This window comes from Equus quagga, chromosome 4 (assembly GCF_021613505.1).
Source record: "Equus quagga isolate Etosha38 chromosome 4, UCLA_HA_Equagga_1.0, whole genome shotgun sequence".
In the NCBI taxonomy this organism is placed as follows: domain Eukaryota; kingdom Metazoa; phylum Chordata; class Mammalia; order Perissodactyla; family Equidae; genus Equus; species Equus quagga.
The window spans coordinates 34,530,429-34,544,875 of record NC_060270.1 but is presented as its reverse complement, the minus strand read 5'-3'; the positions used below and the strand labels follow the sequence as shown (position 1 = coordinate 34,544,875).

General features: G+C 46.6%; 1 protein-coding gene across 5 annotated transcripts in view; it reads right to left on the bottom strand.

Annotated features, from left to right (window-relative positions):
* Positions 1–258: 258 nt before the first annotated feature.
* Positions 259–14,447, bottom strand: part of BCL6 (BCL6 transcription repressor) — an 89,853-nt gene continuing 75,664 nt past the window's right edge. For 4 of the 5 annotated variants that reach the window (XM_046659340.1, XM_046659337.1, XM_046659339.1 and 1 more), the window contains exons 2-10: positions 13,375–13,413; positions 12,366–12,537; positions 10,608–10,829; positions 7,955–8,926; positions 7,222–7,406; positions 5,628–5,795; positions 4,438–4,568; positions 4,186–4,323; positions 259–1,465 (exon numbers count right to left, since the gene is read on the bottom strand). In XM_046659340.1, coding sequence (XP_046515296.1) covers positions 1,322–1,465; positions 4,186–4,323; positions 4,438–4,568; positions 5,628–5,795; positions 7,222–7,406; positions 7,955–8,926; positions 10,608–10,829; positions 12,366–12,526 — 2,121 coding nt within the window. In that variant the 5' untranslated portion in view covers positions 12,527–12,537; positions 13,375–13,413 and the 3' untranslated portion in view covers positions 259–1,321. Of the gene's footprint in view, positions 1,466–4,185; positions 4,324–4,437; positions 4,569–5,627; positions 5,796–7,221; positions 7,407–7,954; positions 8,927–10,607; positions 10,830–12,365; positions 12,538–13,374; positions 13,414–14,447 lie in introns of those variants that run through there. The other variant, XM_046659341.1, reaches the window with a different exon arrangement.

Here is a 14,447-nt window from a genome sequence, read left to right as displayed (position 1 = left end):
GCCAGAAATAGAGGCGAGAGGTCCACCCCAAATCCCACACCTGAACTCCTCACGACCAGGGTCTGGAGTCTACAGTCCATCCTGGCACTGGGAGCTGAACGTGGTTCTGAGCAAGCCCCAGTCTGGGCTTTTCCCAGACTCCACCAGCCAGCCACCACTCCCTTCTGTGAGCATCTTCCACTAGCTTAAGAGGCGAGGAAACCAGACCCATTCAAGTCCTGATTCCCACACGAGGAAAGACCTCTGGAACAAGCCAACTTGACTTTTCAACATTTTATTCTTGTATTTGTACAGCTATATTTTACAACGCGGTAATGCAGTTTAGACACAGCCAAACCCTGTCTCCGGAGTAGTTATAACACAAGCATGACGCAGAATGTGATGAGACAAACATTCCCAAAGAGAGCTTAGTTAGTGACAATTTCAAGTCCCTGTGTCTGCCTACACTTCAAAAAGGGATGGCGCGCTCGTCCATCGTTGAAAACTTCCATGAAAAAAGGCACCGTAGGACACGTTGTACAGGTATATACAAACCAAAAACTAGAACAAAACTACACGTTTTTCCTTCCGCAGCTTTTTTTGTTCTTTTTTTTTTTAATACACACTTTGTAAATTGTAAACCTTCACTTGCAAAAAAATACAAATACACTGAGGCATTTTAGACAAAATATTTTCTTACTTATACAGATGCAATACTTAAAATATTCTCTTAAGTGCTCTTTCTCAATAAAGATTCTCAGATCCGTGTCTGCCTGCAGATACAAAATCGAGCCTTTAACGCAGTTTTATATTTTTAATATATCTTTTTTAGGTTTATATATATTTATTTTATATATATATATTTATATATTTACAACTCTGCCATATATTCCTTCACCTTTGGTTAAAAAAATTAAAGCCCTCTCTTTCATAACATACCATTAATCTCTTCTTTTAAAAGAATGCACATTTACATACAAAAGAAACATCTGTTCCCACAAAACATATACATTCCTCATTTTGCAGACTAAGTCAAGTCAGAACTTTTGCGTACTCCCCAACTTCGGTATCGAAAATGATTTTGCTTTTTGCTGACATGGTTTGCCGTACACATAGGAGAAGAAGCAATATTATTTTCTTAATGTTTTACGGCAGTGGGGGAAGGGGAGCTGCCTTGGCTCCCGGTCCCCACGCCCCTCCCCCCACCCCCACCCTCAGCTATGATTTGCACTAGTGGATGAAAGAGGCACTACGTCATGGGATGAACATCTTAAAGTGTTACAGTATCCTTTGGGTAGATTCTGAGAAGGGGCTCGAATGGAAAGCATCAACACTCCATGCTTCAGCAGGCTTTGGGGAGTTCCGGGGGCAGGTCAGTGGCAGACACGCGGTATTGCACCTTGGTGTTGGTGATGGCACCGTGCTTCTGGCGCAAGTGAAGACGCAGCTGGCTTTTGTGACGGAAATGCAGGTTACACTTCTCGCACTGAAGGTAAAGCAGAGGCACGCTGTTAGCTGTCATCACCCCAAGAAACCTGACATGGCTCAAAGACCTAGAAAAGGAGACTCTCCCTGCGAGGGGTCGGGCAGCTCTTCCCTCTCAAGAGCCAGGCGAGGAACCTAGACAAATCCTGGTTCCGCTAAGGGCTGAGTAAGCTTTGTGCAACTGTCCCTTTCCTGCTTTCCAAATTGTCGCTGGTGCTCTTCCCCTGCTTGAGATGTATTTCCCTGCCCTAACTCCACAAATTCAAGTCTCGTCCAAAAATGCAGTTCAGAAGCAAACTCCCCTAATTATAAGGGCTTTCCTGGATCTCTCTAGGGTGAAAATAATCCCTCTTTCCTTTGAACCTGTGTAAGATTTCCAGCCTTGCTACCCCATGCATTAGCATCCTTATCAGCTGGAGAATGCTTTGAGGGCAGTAACTACTTCTTATGAAACTTTATCATCTTCCTAGTACCTAGGAGAATGTACCTCTTAGGCAATTATGCAATAAATCTGAACGCATTTGGACAAGTGAACTAGAACAGTCTGAATTCATGAAAATTCTTGAGTCCAGGATATATTTTATAAAACGCAGTTACATTCCTTCTTAGCGTGTATGCCTTAGATAAGCTAAGGAGGCATTAGCAAAGTAGAGCCACTTCTCGCTTTGATTCAATGAATGGATGATAATAGTTTTAGTGGAAAAGTTACTTAAAAGTAAAATGTAATGTAATTACATTTGTGAAGACTAATGTAATGTGGTAACCTGGATGCAATCCCAGGACAAGAAAAAGGACATTTAAGGTAAAAACTAAGAAAATCCAAATAAAGTATGGACTTTAGTTTATAACAATGTATCAGTTATGGTCCATTAGTTGTGACAAATGTATCCTCCCAATGTAAGACGTTAACAACAGGAGAAACTAGGTGCATATAGAAACTCTCTGTACTATCTTCACAACTTTTCTATAAATCTAAAACTATTCTGAAATAAAAAGCGTAATAAAATATGTTCATAAAGAGAATTTGTTTTAAAGTAAAAGTGAAAATAAATTTAGAAAAATGAAAAATAAAATGGGTGGGACAGGGAGCAGAAAGAACTCTGGTCTTGGGAAATAAGTGGTCCATAGAATCTACGCCACTTGCTGCTGTGTGTCCCAAGCGTGTCATTTCTCTCTCTGGGCCTTGGCTTTCCCTTCTGTAAGGGACTAGTCAATACATTCTAAAGGTTGCCCTTAACTCTGACATTCTGTGCATCTAAACTTCTAGCAAATAATTATAATATAAATATTTATTGTACCCTTATGATGTGCCAAGCACTCTTTCAAACACTAGTGAATTCTTCAACTTAATACAACAGTTCCATGAGGTAGATAGGTATCAGGCTCATTTTCCGGATGAAGAAATTAAGGTACTGAGAGAATAACTAATTTGCCAAGAACAGATAGCAAGTAAGAAGATATTCACTGAAGGATTGATAAGAAGTGAATGAAAATAACCACCTTGTGCAGGTTAACATTTGTGACATGGGTTGACCACTCACTGATTCATTCCTGGGCCATCAGTACCTAGAATGACGTCATAAACCCATCAAAGGCACCATCATCTAGAACAGGAGTTTCCACGCTCGTAAGCCATGAGACTCTCTTTTCAAATTAAATGGAAACTTGAAAGGTGAAAGAGGCTGCAGTCTCAGCCCAGCCCTGCCCTGCGGGACTGCAGAACCTCAGTCACTGAAAGCACAGTTTGAAAACCGCTCATCATTTTACAGAGAAAGAAAACTGTGGTGCAGTGAGAGGGTCAGGGCTTGCCCAAGGACCTGAAAAGGGTCAGCGTCAGAGTCGGAATAAGAAGCCAGATATCTCAGCTGCCCAGCCACTATCTTTCCCCTCTACATCAGAGATAGCAAACTATTTCTGTAAAGAGCCAGATAGTAAGTATTTCAGGCTTTGAGGGCCATACATTTTCTGACTCAACTACAACCCTGCCATTGTAGTGTGAAAGCAGCCACAGACAATAGGTAAACAGGTGGGGGTGGCTGTGTTCCAATAAACCTTTATTTATGGACTTTGAAATTTAAACTTTATATAATTTGCACGTCACAAAATATGCTTTTGATTTTTTTAGCCATTTAAAAATATAAAAACTATTCTAGCTCACAGAATGTTCAAAAATTAGCCCCCACGCCGTGGTTTGCTGAGACCCTGTGCTAGAACACGACCGTTCTAATTGCCTGGTCAGGGCATCTTGCTGCTGGCCACCTGCTCCTTCTTGAAATGGTGTTTTCTCTGTGTTTTTTTCTTCTATCACCACAATCGTCTCATTCTCCTCCTACTCCTCTGACTGCTCCTTCTCAAACACCTTGGCTCCTCTTAAGAAGGCTAAGTAATTTACTAGCCTAGTATAGTGGTGAGTTGTAAGAACGCGATAAGTATTTGCGGAATGAATGAATGACTTCAAAATCTATGTATCCATAGTCCAGACTCTTTCCTAAGGCCTGAATCACCTAGCCTAATACCTCTATTTTAAAGATGAGCAAACTGAGACCCAGGCAAGGTCATGCAAGGTATCTTTAAAAATCAGGCCCAAATCCAGGTCTTATGACCATTAGTTCAGTGGTTGTCCCACTGTGTACCTGACACAGGAGCAAACAATTCTGCTGCCCGTCCCTCCACCTCCCCATCCCTCCCTGGACAGCCAGGAGCCACAAGAGTCTCACGTACATGGTAAGGTTTCTCTCCTGTGTGGATTCGCAGGTGGCTCTTCAGAGTCTGAAGGTGCCGGAAACGGGTGCCACAGATTTCACAGGGATAGGGCTTCTCGCCAGTGTGGATGAGCACGTGGGCACGGAGGTGGGCCACCTGGACGGAAGACCAAAGCATGAGAGGCTCTGTCAGGGTGGGCTGCGGAACCCCCGGCAGCCCCCCATCAGCATGCAGAGGTTGAGGGGTCCTTTCCCCATGCCCCCTGCTCACCTGTACAAATCTGGCTCCGCAGGTTTCGCATTTGTAGGGCTTCTCTCCAGAGTGAATTCGAGTATGGGTTTTCAGATTGGCTGGCCGGTTGAACTGGGCCCCACAGATATTACAACGATAGGGTTTCTCACCTATTACCAAGAGAAAGAGAAGGAGGAAAGCCATATTCAGCAGAGGTCTCCATAGTCCCTGGCCCCTGGGTTTCAAAGCAAGCTGCCAGTTGGCTGTCTTTCCCTTGGAAGATGTCAGAGAGGATCCCAGAGTCTGCCTCCTGGCCTGTCACCCTTCTCTCTCACACACACACCAGCATGCCCTGCAGGTGACCAGGGTCAAGAAGCAGGTGGTGACATCTATGAGTGGAAACAATGTTTGGCACGGAACGGGCAGAGAGAGCGAGGTTCTGGGAAGCTTTGGAACCAGCTGCGTCATTAGCGTTCATAACTGTGGGACTTGGAGGGGTCAGTCCTCGGGACCTCAGTTTCCCTCTCTGGAACCTGAGAATGTAGATGACGTGGGAAGGCTCTTCCAGCTCTTCCTTGGATAAGACTGATTCCATAATTGCCCCCTCACCACGGAGATACGATCAGGCTGCTCTCCTTTCTCTCTTTTAGAACAAATGTGCTCTTCCCCTCATGGCAGCTACAGCTAAATTCCATTTGCAAGAGAGGCGGGGCCTGAGTTGCAGTGGGTGCTCAGACAGAGGAAACCAACAGAAGGGCTGAGCCTTCCTTCATGGAAAGTTTCTGGGATAATGGACCCATTTAAAATACCGAGAGAATCAACTCTGGACAACAATCAGGTTATTAGAAGCTACCTGGTAAAGGAATGTGAGTTGATAAGGAACAAGCCCTTAGAGGAAATCAAGAGGCCTTTCGTTTTTCCTGGCTTTACAAAAACCGAATCTGCTTTGCCTCTCTCAGCCTTCGTTTCTTCCCTTGTACAGTGGGATTAACACTTGTGACCCCAGCCAAGGCAGAGAAACAGGACAGAGCATCTCAGAGGGAAGACAGAGAAGACAGAGAGTGGACGAGTCGCCTGGCAAAGACATGACAGGGCAAGGCCCCTCATTCAGGCCGGGATGGGCTGCCTCACTCCTCAGGGTACCACTGCTTTCTTGAGGATCTTCTCCCACCCTGCCCCCAGGAACCCTGACAAGCTCAGTGAGTGGGGGTGGAGGGGCAGGGCCATACCCGTGTGGACGGTCTTGTGGCTGGCGAGGTTGCCCTTGTAGCGGAAGGAGGCTTGGCACCGGTCACACTTGTAGGGTTTGTCACTGTGGGTCTGCAGCGTGTGCCTCTTGAGGGAGGCCTCCTCAGAGAAGCGGCAGTCACACTCATTGCAGAAGAAGGCCCCATTCTCTGTTGGAGGGTGGAGGGTGACACCAACGTCAGCACGAGGAAGGGGGAGGGGCTCCAAGGCCTCTCTCCTCTGTAGCTACCCGCTGTGCAAACTGAACTCCCAGCACCCCGTCCACCTGACAGTCATGGGAGCCCAGAGCAAAGGGCCTGTGGGGATTTTATTTTTCTCAGCGTTTAGAGTCTAGTCACAGAGGAAAAAGGAGACAGATTTGAATATTAAGGTACAGAAGGGAAACACAAACCAGCAGGGACCCACATGGCCTGCAGCAGCTTGAGGAAGGCTGAGCCTGGCTCTGCTTTCGCTCAAGGGCTCTGAGAAGGGCCTCTTCTGATCAGCTCATAGTTTCATTTACATCCATACGCAGAAGCCCTCGGGCGAGACCCTTCACCTCTCCGAGCCCCGTCTGTGCCTCTATCTCCAAAATCAGGATTATAAATCCTGTCCTGCCCAATGGATAACACAAAGCATTATAGGAATGTAAGATAGAAATCAAACTCAATGACACTGTGAGGTCACTGAAGGAGGAATTAACAATGAACGTGGTCATCTTTGTACCTATCTGGATTTCACGTCTCCCAAACACTCTGTGAGATTGAGAGACCAAAGATGCTGGTGGAAGTAGAAACAGAGGCCCAGAGAGAAAGAACTGGAGTGCAGAGCAAAGGCAAATGGCCAGAGGGACAGGAAGGGACAGTCCCTATGCTCCCAACTATAGGTCCAAACTCTGTGCCAGACCTCTCAGTGTAAGTAACTAACTTTTTTCTTTTGTTATAACAATTTGAAAATGACACATCATGGTGGCTTTCCCCCAATTAGGTATTGCTGGGCTGTATGACTGCAGCCAGAACTGAGGAAGAGGCAGACTTTCTTATCTGGTAAAAACTGGGAATGCCAATCACAGACTACCTAGAAACTTCAACTTATTATCAGTTCAATGAATTGAATTCAGCTAACATTAACCAAGTGCCTACTCTGTGCTAGAGACTGACTAGGACCTACAGGAGACACAGGAATGAATAAGGTCACATCCTTCTCCTTATAGAAAGGGCAGCCCAGCAGGGTGAACTAACACGCACCCAGATCAGTACAGAAGTCTGAGTCTGCAGGGACTGAGAAAGCTCTGGGAGTCATAGAGCCAGCCCCACAAGCTACCTTTGCTGGAACAAAGCTGAAAAACCTGTTTGGTCATTCTCTGTTACCCCAGACTAACTCTAATACACCATCCCTAGTTTGGTCAGCCTAGTTCCCAAAAACATCAAGAGAGGGGCGGCGATCAGTTGGTGATTTTAAATGCCAATGGACTTCCAATCGGTGGCTTCTCCCAATCAGTGACAACAGCATGAATAAAATGAAAACACAGACCCCATGGAGCAGAGGCAGGGCCTTCCTTCTCCCCGGGAAGGGGCGGGTGGGGAAGGGACTCACCACAGCTGGAATCCGAGTACTCAGACTGGGTCTCTCCCATCTCCTCAGGGAACGTGGGGCCGGCGGTGTGGAGGCACATCTCCGCGTGCTGCGGGGACTGAGAGCCGCAGGACGTGCACTTGGGGGGGTGCAGGTAGAGTGGCGAGTGGCTCTCGCTGCTGCTGCGGGGTGAGCCTGTCAGGGACCTGTGGGCAGGAGGACAGAGGCTCAGCAGCTGGAGCAGGGGGGAGCATCCCACCTGGCCTCAGTGCCATGCCTTCCTCCCGGGGCTCAGGTGAGCCCAGAGGCCACTCTGGACCCGGGGCTGCAGTTATCCTCAAGCCTGCCTCCAAACAGCATACACATGGAGACCTCTGACAGGAGTCAAGCTGAGCCAAAGCCCCACGCCTGGGCCCAGTTCTTCCCCCCAGCCCTGCAGTCCACAGCCTCCCTCAGACCAGGGCAACTGTGAGGATTCCCTCTGCCACACTGAGACCAAAGGAGCAGCCTCTCAGTTTCATGGAATGCTCTTCTACCATTGAAGGGAATTATCTCTCTTGCTATGAAAAAATATACTGACGCTTAATATCCTTCCTCACTTATGCTAATTCAATCAACAGGCACTTATCCCCCACCTCTGATATGCTCAGCACTGCAGGCAAGAAAAGAACACAGCCCTGCATCCGTCAGAAGAGACCCCCGGACCCTGCCCAGGTAAGCCCTGACCCCAGGCCCGCAGTGTTTCTGAAATCACCTGTTGACGATGTTATTGAGCCGGCTGGCCTGCGGGATGGTGGAGTCCTCCCCATTGGCACTGAGCTTAGTTGGGGACTGGAGGTCAAGGTTCTCGGGCTCCATGGGTGGCTGGCAGGCTGGGGGTGCAGTGTAGGCTCGAGGGGAGAGGCGGCCCAGCTCAGCCTGCTCGGGCCCCTCTGGTTTAGCATTCTGGTTGAGGCTGTTGAGCACGATGAACTTGTATTTCTTCCAGTTGCAGGCTTTGGGGTCAGTGGGGCTCTTGGCTGGAGGGGAGCCAGAGGTCTGGAGGATGCAGGCATTCTTGCTGCTGCAGGACTCCGTGGGCGAGTTGGGCTGGCAGTCGGACTTCTGGGGGCTCTGTGGACTAACCAGACCCTTCCGGTTCAGGGGGGCACTGGGGGGCTCGAAATGCAGAGCGATCTCATCCTCCGAAGAGGGTCTCTCTTCCTCCTTGCCAGCCTTGTCACAGGGGAAGTATGGGGCATTCCGGGCCGAGGGAGCAGCAGGCTTGGGACCCTCGGCCACACTGTAGTGCATGTCACTCCGTGCCTCCTCTGGGGCTGCCTCCTTGGGAGAGTAGATGTTGCTGTGGCACACACTGTGGGGCAGCTCCATGGCCGGCCGACTGTACTCAACAGGGACTGGCCTGGCACTATCGCAGGGGAGGGTCCGCTCCTTGGGGAAAGGATTGGCCACAGGCATCCGGGCATCCCGCAACTCCTCATCGGAAAAGAGGAAGCTGCTGACCGGGAGGTGGCTGTACACGGGATAGGAAGCTGGCGGTGTGGACAGGCCACTGTACAGGCTTGGGGCAAAGGCTCTGCTCTCACACCCGGGGGCATTCCTCAGCGGCAGGCTGTTCTCCATCACCTCACGACCCCGATAGGCCATGATGTCTTGGGGCATCAGCATCCGGCTGTTCAGGAACTCTTCACGGGGAGGTTTGATGGCAGGAACCATCTCTGCTTCACTGTAGGAGAAAAAAGAGAGAAGACACGGGCCTCTAAATCAGAACTGTTGAAAGATGACCTTCCAAATGACACGGCTCTGTGTAACCACATTGTGCTTGGGTCAGCTTGACATCAGGGCTGGGCTCTGGAGTTGGGAAATACTTGCAGTTACAAGGTGTTTATGCTAGAAGTCAAGTGAAAGCCCACAGTCGGAGAAACGAGGCCCAGAGAAGGCAAGTGAGTTACCCACACAATCTGTGTCTATTCAGACATGGTCTTGCATCTTTGAGTCACATGTATGTGTGTGAATTGGTACTTCTTTGGATGCTATAGAATGTAAAGCTTCAGAGCCCTTATTTCACCCATGCAAAATCCTACAAGGAAGGAAAGGCAGGTATTATTGTCTCCATTTTATACAAATAGAAACTGAGGCTCAGGGAGGGGAGAATTTATACAATACTGGTGCCACACCAGTACTCGGAGGGTCACAGACAAACTGTCAAAGAAAGGACTTGCCCTATAGGCTGACTGGAGTCGCTGGGAAATTGACTCTGGAGAACAGGCAGCATCTGCCAGTGTAGGAAGCCTGGCTCTGAAGCAGCCAGACCTGCTTTCCAATCCCAGCTTGTGCCATTTAGCAGCTATGTGACCTGCAGCAAGTTACTTAACTGCTCCAAGTACAAGGCCTGACCCAGACAAAGTACTCACAAATGGGAGCAATGATGAGCTTGCCACCATTATCACCCACAGGAGACAAAGAGCTCTAGCTGCGCACACTTGAAGGGACATTATGTGGGCGAAAAATAGGCCAGCTCAACATGATCACAGTTAACAGAGCTAGAACCAATGAGTCTTGAAGGTTAAGGGAGCCAGATTTCAGCTTGCTGTCGAGAAGAGCTCTCTAACTGTCCAAGGCGGACAGCGTGGTTCTGGGAACACTGAGTTCCTGGCTCCTGGAGGGATTCAGACAGAGGCTAGAAACCTTTCTGTTTGAGAAGGGATGCAATCACCACAGAGTAGCTGAATCAAATGGTTCTAAAGAAGTCAAGCCCTGAGTCTCTGTTCCACTTAGCTAATCTCTTCACTTTAGCTCTCAGGTTCCTCACCTTTAAACGATGGTCATGTCTTACCAGCCCTCGGGTAGGGGGTTAGACCCAGTGAACTCAATTTAATTCAATAAACATCCTTTCTAGTAGGAGCAGGGTGACATGAACGATGAGTCAAGCAGCCCACAGTCTGGTAGGGGAACTAAGGTGCATATGTAAATAGTTATAATAGAAGTCTAAAGGAGGACTAAAACATACATGCAAATAGTTAAGATAGAAGGAAGGTCTAAAGGACAAGCAAAAGGCTTTGGAACCCAGAGGCAGGGCTGAGGAAATAGCTGAGTGATAACTGCAAGAACGTGTACAGAGGACCTGGCATCAAAGCTTGGCCTTGCAGGATGGGTCGGAGCTAAGGGCATATCAAGTGAATGGAAGAAAGCAAGAAGTGGGGATGCACAAGACACATCTGGACAGCAGTAAGGAGTCAAGTCTAAAGCCCAAGAGTTAATAAGGGCAGAAGTGTGCAAAAATAGTGGAAATGTAGGTTGTGGCATATCAGAGAAGATTATTTTTTCTGTATGCATGTATCATCAAGGGTTTCTGATCCCTTCTGAGCCCTTCCATCTCCAAGGCTTCCATCTGCGTGGTAGCTCACCTGGCCTTGATGAACTTCCGGCAGGTGTCCACGACATGCTCCATCTGCAGGTACATGGCTGTGGCCATCACGGCCATGATGTTGCCCTCCCGCAGGTTGAGCCGAGAGGTGTACATGAAGTCCAGGAGGATGCAGAACCCCTCAGGGTTGATCTCTGGATCCAGATTGATTACACTAAGGTTGCATTTCAACTGGTCTGTGAAGATGCTGTAGAACAAGCCACTGTAAAACAAACAAATGTCTCACTAAACAGACACAAAGAATCTGTCATCGATTATGCTCAGCCCCTCTCCCCTGGGCCTAGCTCCAGAGCTTCCATGGCAATTGATAATAGCTGCCACTTATGGAGAGCTTACTAATTCCAGAGAGTCATTAAGCACTTTACGTACATTATCCTGTGCTCCTCACAACCTTGCAGGGTAGACACCATCATTCTCCCCCTTTACAGATGGGAAACCAAGATCAGAGAGGCTAAGTGATTTTCTCAAAGTCACAGGATCTGTTTTCCTTTTAGTCTTAACCGCAAAGATTACCAGAGTTAAATTTAGCACTCATTTGCAGTAACTATTTTTAGTCTCTAACTTTGGGATAAGCATTTCCCTTCTTGTTCCATCACATTATCCTCATTTTAGAAATCCTATTGTATTTTTTTAGAAGCAAGTTGGGTATTGATGACAAATAAATAAAGTGATGCCTACATCTACAGTCTCCTGATTTCCTAAACATCCATAGACTACCATAAGGTCAATATTTCTAGAAGGTCCAAGTCAAACTTCAAGCCATGCCTCCGGGTACCACATGGTCTGGTAGAGAAAAGAACTTTCAGTGAGAAGCCAGAACTCTGGGCTGTCATCTCAATTCTACTCTTTGTGAGCATGTTGCCAAAAGTGAACTTCAACCAGTAAGTAGCTGTGCAACCTTGGGTAAGATGCTTAACTTCTCTGCACCTCGGTTTCCTTATCTGCAAAGCAGGAACAACAGTGTCTGCCTTACAGGGTGTGGCAAGAATGAAAATGTAAAGAGTATGGAATGATGCCTGCCACATAGTAAGCACTTGGTTAGCATAATCTTTTATTTTTATCTCTCTATAAACCTCTGTTCCCTCCACTATTGAAAAACAGGTGGCTTGTTGTAGATGTTGCATAAGTCCTCTACCAGCAATCAAGATCCCTGACTCTCCCTCCATCAGTTCACCTACAAGTATCTTCATTTTATCATCTGTAAAATGGAGGTAATCATGCCATCTCTAACAAGGCCCACTATGAAGATCCAGCGAGATGACGTAATATAAAATTGCTCCAAACAACTGAAATACTTGACAAACACGAAGAATCAGCTGGCTCACTTCCACTAACTTACGTCTACTCTGAAACACCCATGGAAATACCGTACAGTATAAAATAAATAAGGTTACAGAATAAAAGAGCAAAAGATTTCAAGTTAACTTGCTTAAAATATTTTAAAACTCTCATATTTTTTCCCTGGTTAACTGAAGTTATTCTCCAGGTTTGCCCCAAACACACCCTTTCTTGAGTCAGTATTTGATTTCTTCTCCCTCTATTCCCACAGGACAGAAACTCTTTCTTTTCTAAAAGTGTGTTCACTCATTCGCTTCCTGGGAACCTAGTCTGCCAGGCCATGTGCTGGAGACAAATGAGATGTGATCCCAAACACAGCAAAAGGCCCACATGTCCTGCCTCGCTCGCAGCCAGCACCATCCCCTTGTAGTCATCCATCTTTCCCTTCTACAACCCTCACCTGCAGGCCATGAGGACTGTCTTATGGGCTCTAAACTGCTCACGGCTCACCACTATGACAACATCAGTCAAGATGTCACGGCTCCGGAGGCGATTGAGATTGAGAAGAACGTCACTGGCATGGCGGGTGAACTGGATACAGCTGTCAGCTGGCGAGGTCATTTTGTCTTCACCTGAAAAAAAAGAGTCACAATCCTGTTAGTTCTCCAGAACTTGCTTCCTGCTTACCAAGAGTGTGAGAGCAGGTGACCTAGTCTGCTAATGTACAGAATGCAAACTGAGGTCCCTTGTGTTTGGTCTTTGAACAATTCAGGGCCCATCTCTGGGCCACTACTCTTTACAACTGAAAAATAGGGAGAATGATTTTTATCCAACAAGTTGGAATAGAAAGCTCTTTAGGGGAAAGGGACGGGAATGAGTATTTGTGGAGCATTTTTCCCATGTACCAAATACTCTGCCAGCCCTGAGAGCCAGTGAGCATGATGGGGAGAGAATCCATCCTTTGAAGGTGAGCATGTGAGCTTTACCTTTTGCTAGCTGTGTGACTTGGAGAGGGCTGTTCACTGTTTCTGGGCTTCGGTTTCCCAAAATGGGATTAGAAATACCTATGTGGTTGTAAAAATTAAAGATACGTGCCTGGTGCATACTAGGTTCTTAAAAATCGCAGCTATTCTCATCCGTATCTCATTTCATTATCCCAGCCACCAGCTGTCTCTCCTCTATTAGGCTTTAGAATTAATCATTTGAACGTACCTGGAGCACCTAGCACATTGCTGGTGCAGAGTAGGTGGCTCAATTAATCTGAACTAAGAAATGAGTAAGGGAATGCAGTATTAAGATAGTCTAATGCAGAGGCCAGGGGTGAGGGCTGGGTGTGATGGAGAGCGAATCGGCTATCCTTTATCTCCTCTAATAAAAAGTGGCAAAGTTCACAGAAACACATGCATTGGTAAATTCAAAAGAAATAGTTTGTCCACAATATTTTAAAGCATATTCTTCAATTTACTTACCCAATGCCTTGATTCACAGTCCAAAATTTCACTTAAAACCTGCACGGAAAAGAAAAAAGCAAACGGAAATTGATTTAATGAATGTAAGATGGTCCACCATAGTTTTATTTTAGGACACATATTTAGTTTTACTTTGAAAGCTGCAGCCTGCTAGCTGGTGTAGTTTTACCACATGCTAGCAAACGTTTTTCCAGCTCAGCTTTTGCAGAAACAACAGGCACCCAAAGTTATGCGATAATAATGATTTTGCCCTGAATACTGGGAATTATATACATTAATCACATATACATCTACACATATATTTCCCTTCTCAAGGTAAAAAAATGTATGCCACTCAAAGGCCCTTGAGTTTATGGGAAAGAAAAAAATAAGAAAAGTAATTCTTTCAATATTAACGAGTATGATCCTTCAGGGGCCTAAAAACTCCGGAAGTTTTTCATAACCTACTAAAATATTATCTGTCAAGTCTTAGAATGAGTCTGCAAGGCAGACGGGGTCAATATCTTTATTCCTATTTCACTGGCGACAAAACTGAGACTCAGGGGTTCAAGTGGCTTACTCAGGACAAACAGCCAGGCAGGATTTCCTGACCATCTGAAACACTAAAGCCTGAATACGGAATGTGCAGAATACAACCTCAGATGGCATCTCTATGCTTTTCTTGAGAATCTTTGCCTTCTTTTTCAAAAAGTTTCCTCTCCCCTCCCTCCTGAGTCTAAGACCAGATATAGTGCTGCCAACTTCCAAGTTTGTGCTTCCCCCTGCTGGTGAAAGATTTAAATGTGTGATTTAGCTGAGAACTGGCCAGGGAGCATTCATGAAGTACATACCCTCGCCAAATCTGTTTCTCTAAAGCAAAATAATTTAAAGTACAAGTGTAAGACTCTTATTTATGACCATATGTGGGCGGCAAAACAAAACACTATTTGAACCGTCTTCCCTCTTTTTTAAAAAAAGCATAGCCCTTCAGAGCTATCTTCCGGGTAAAGGGGCCTGAGGCCAGGGAGGTCATGTTGGGCCACATAGATGGTCAGTGGCCCGGCCCTACATCTTCTGGCTCAAATTCCTGTCCC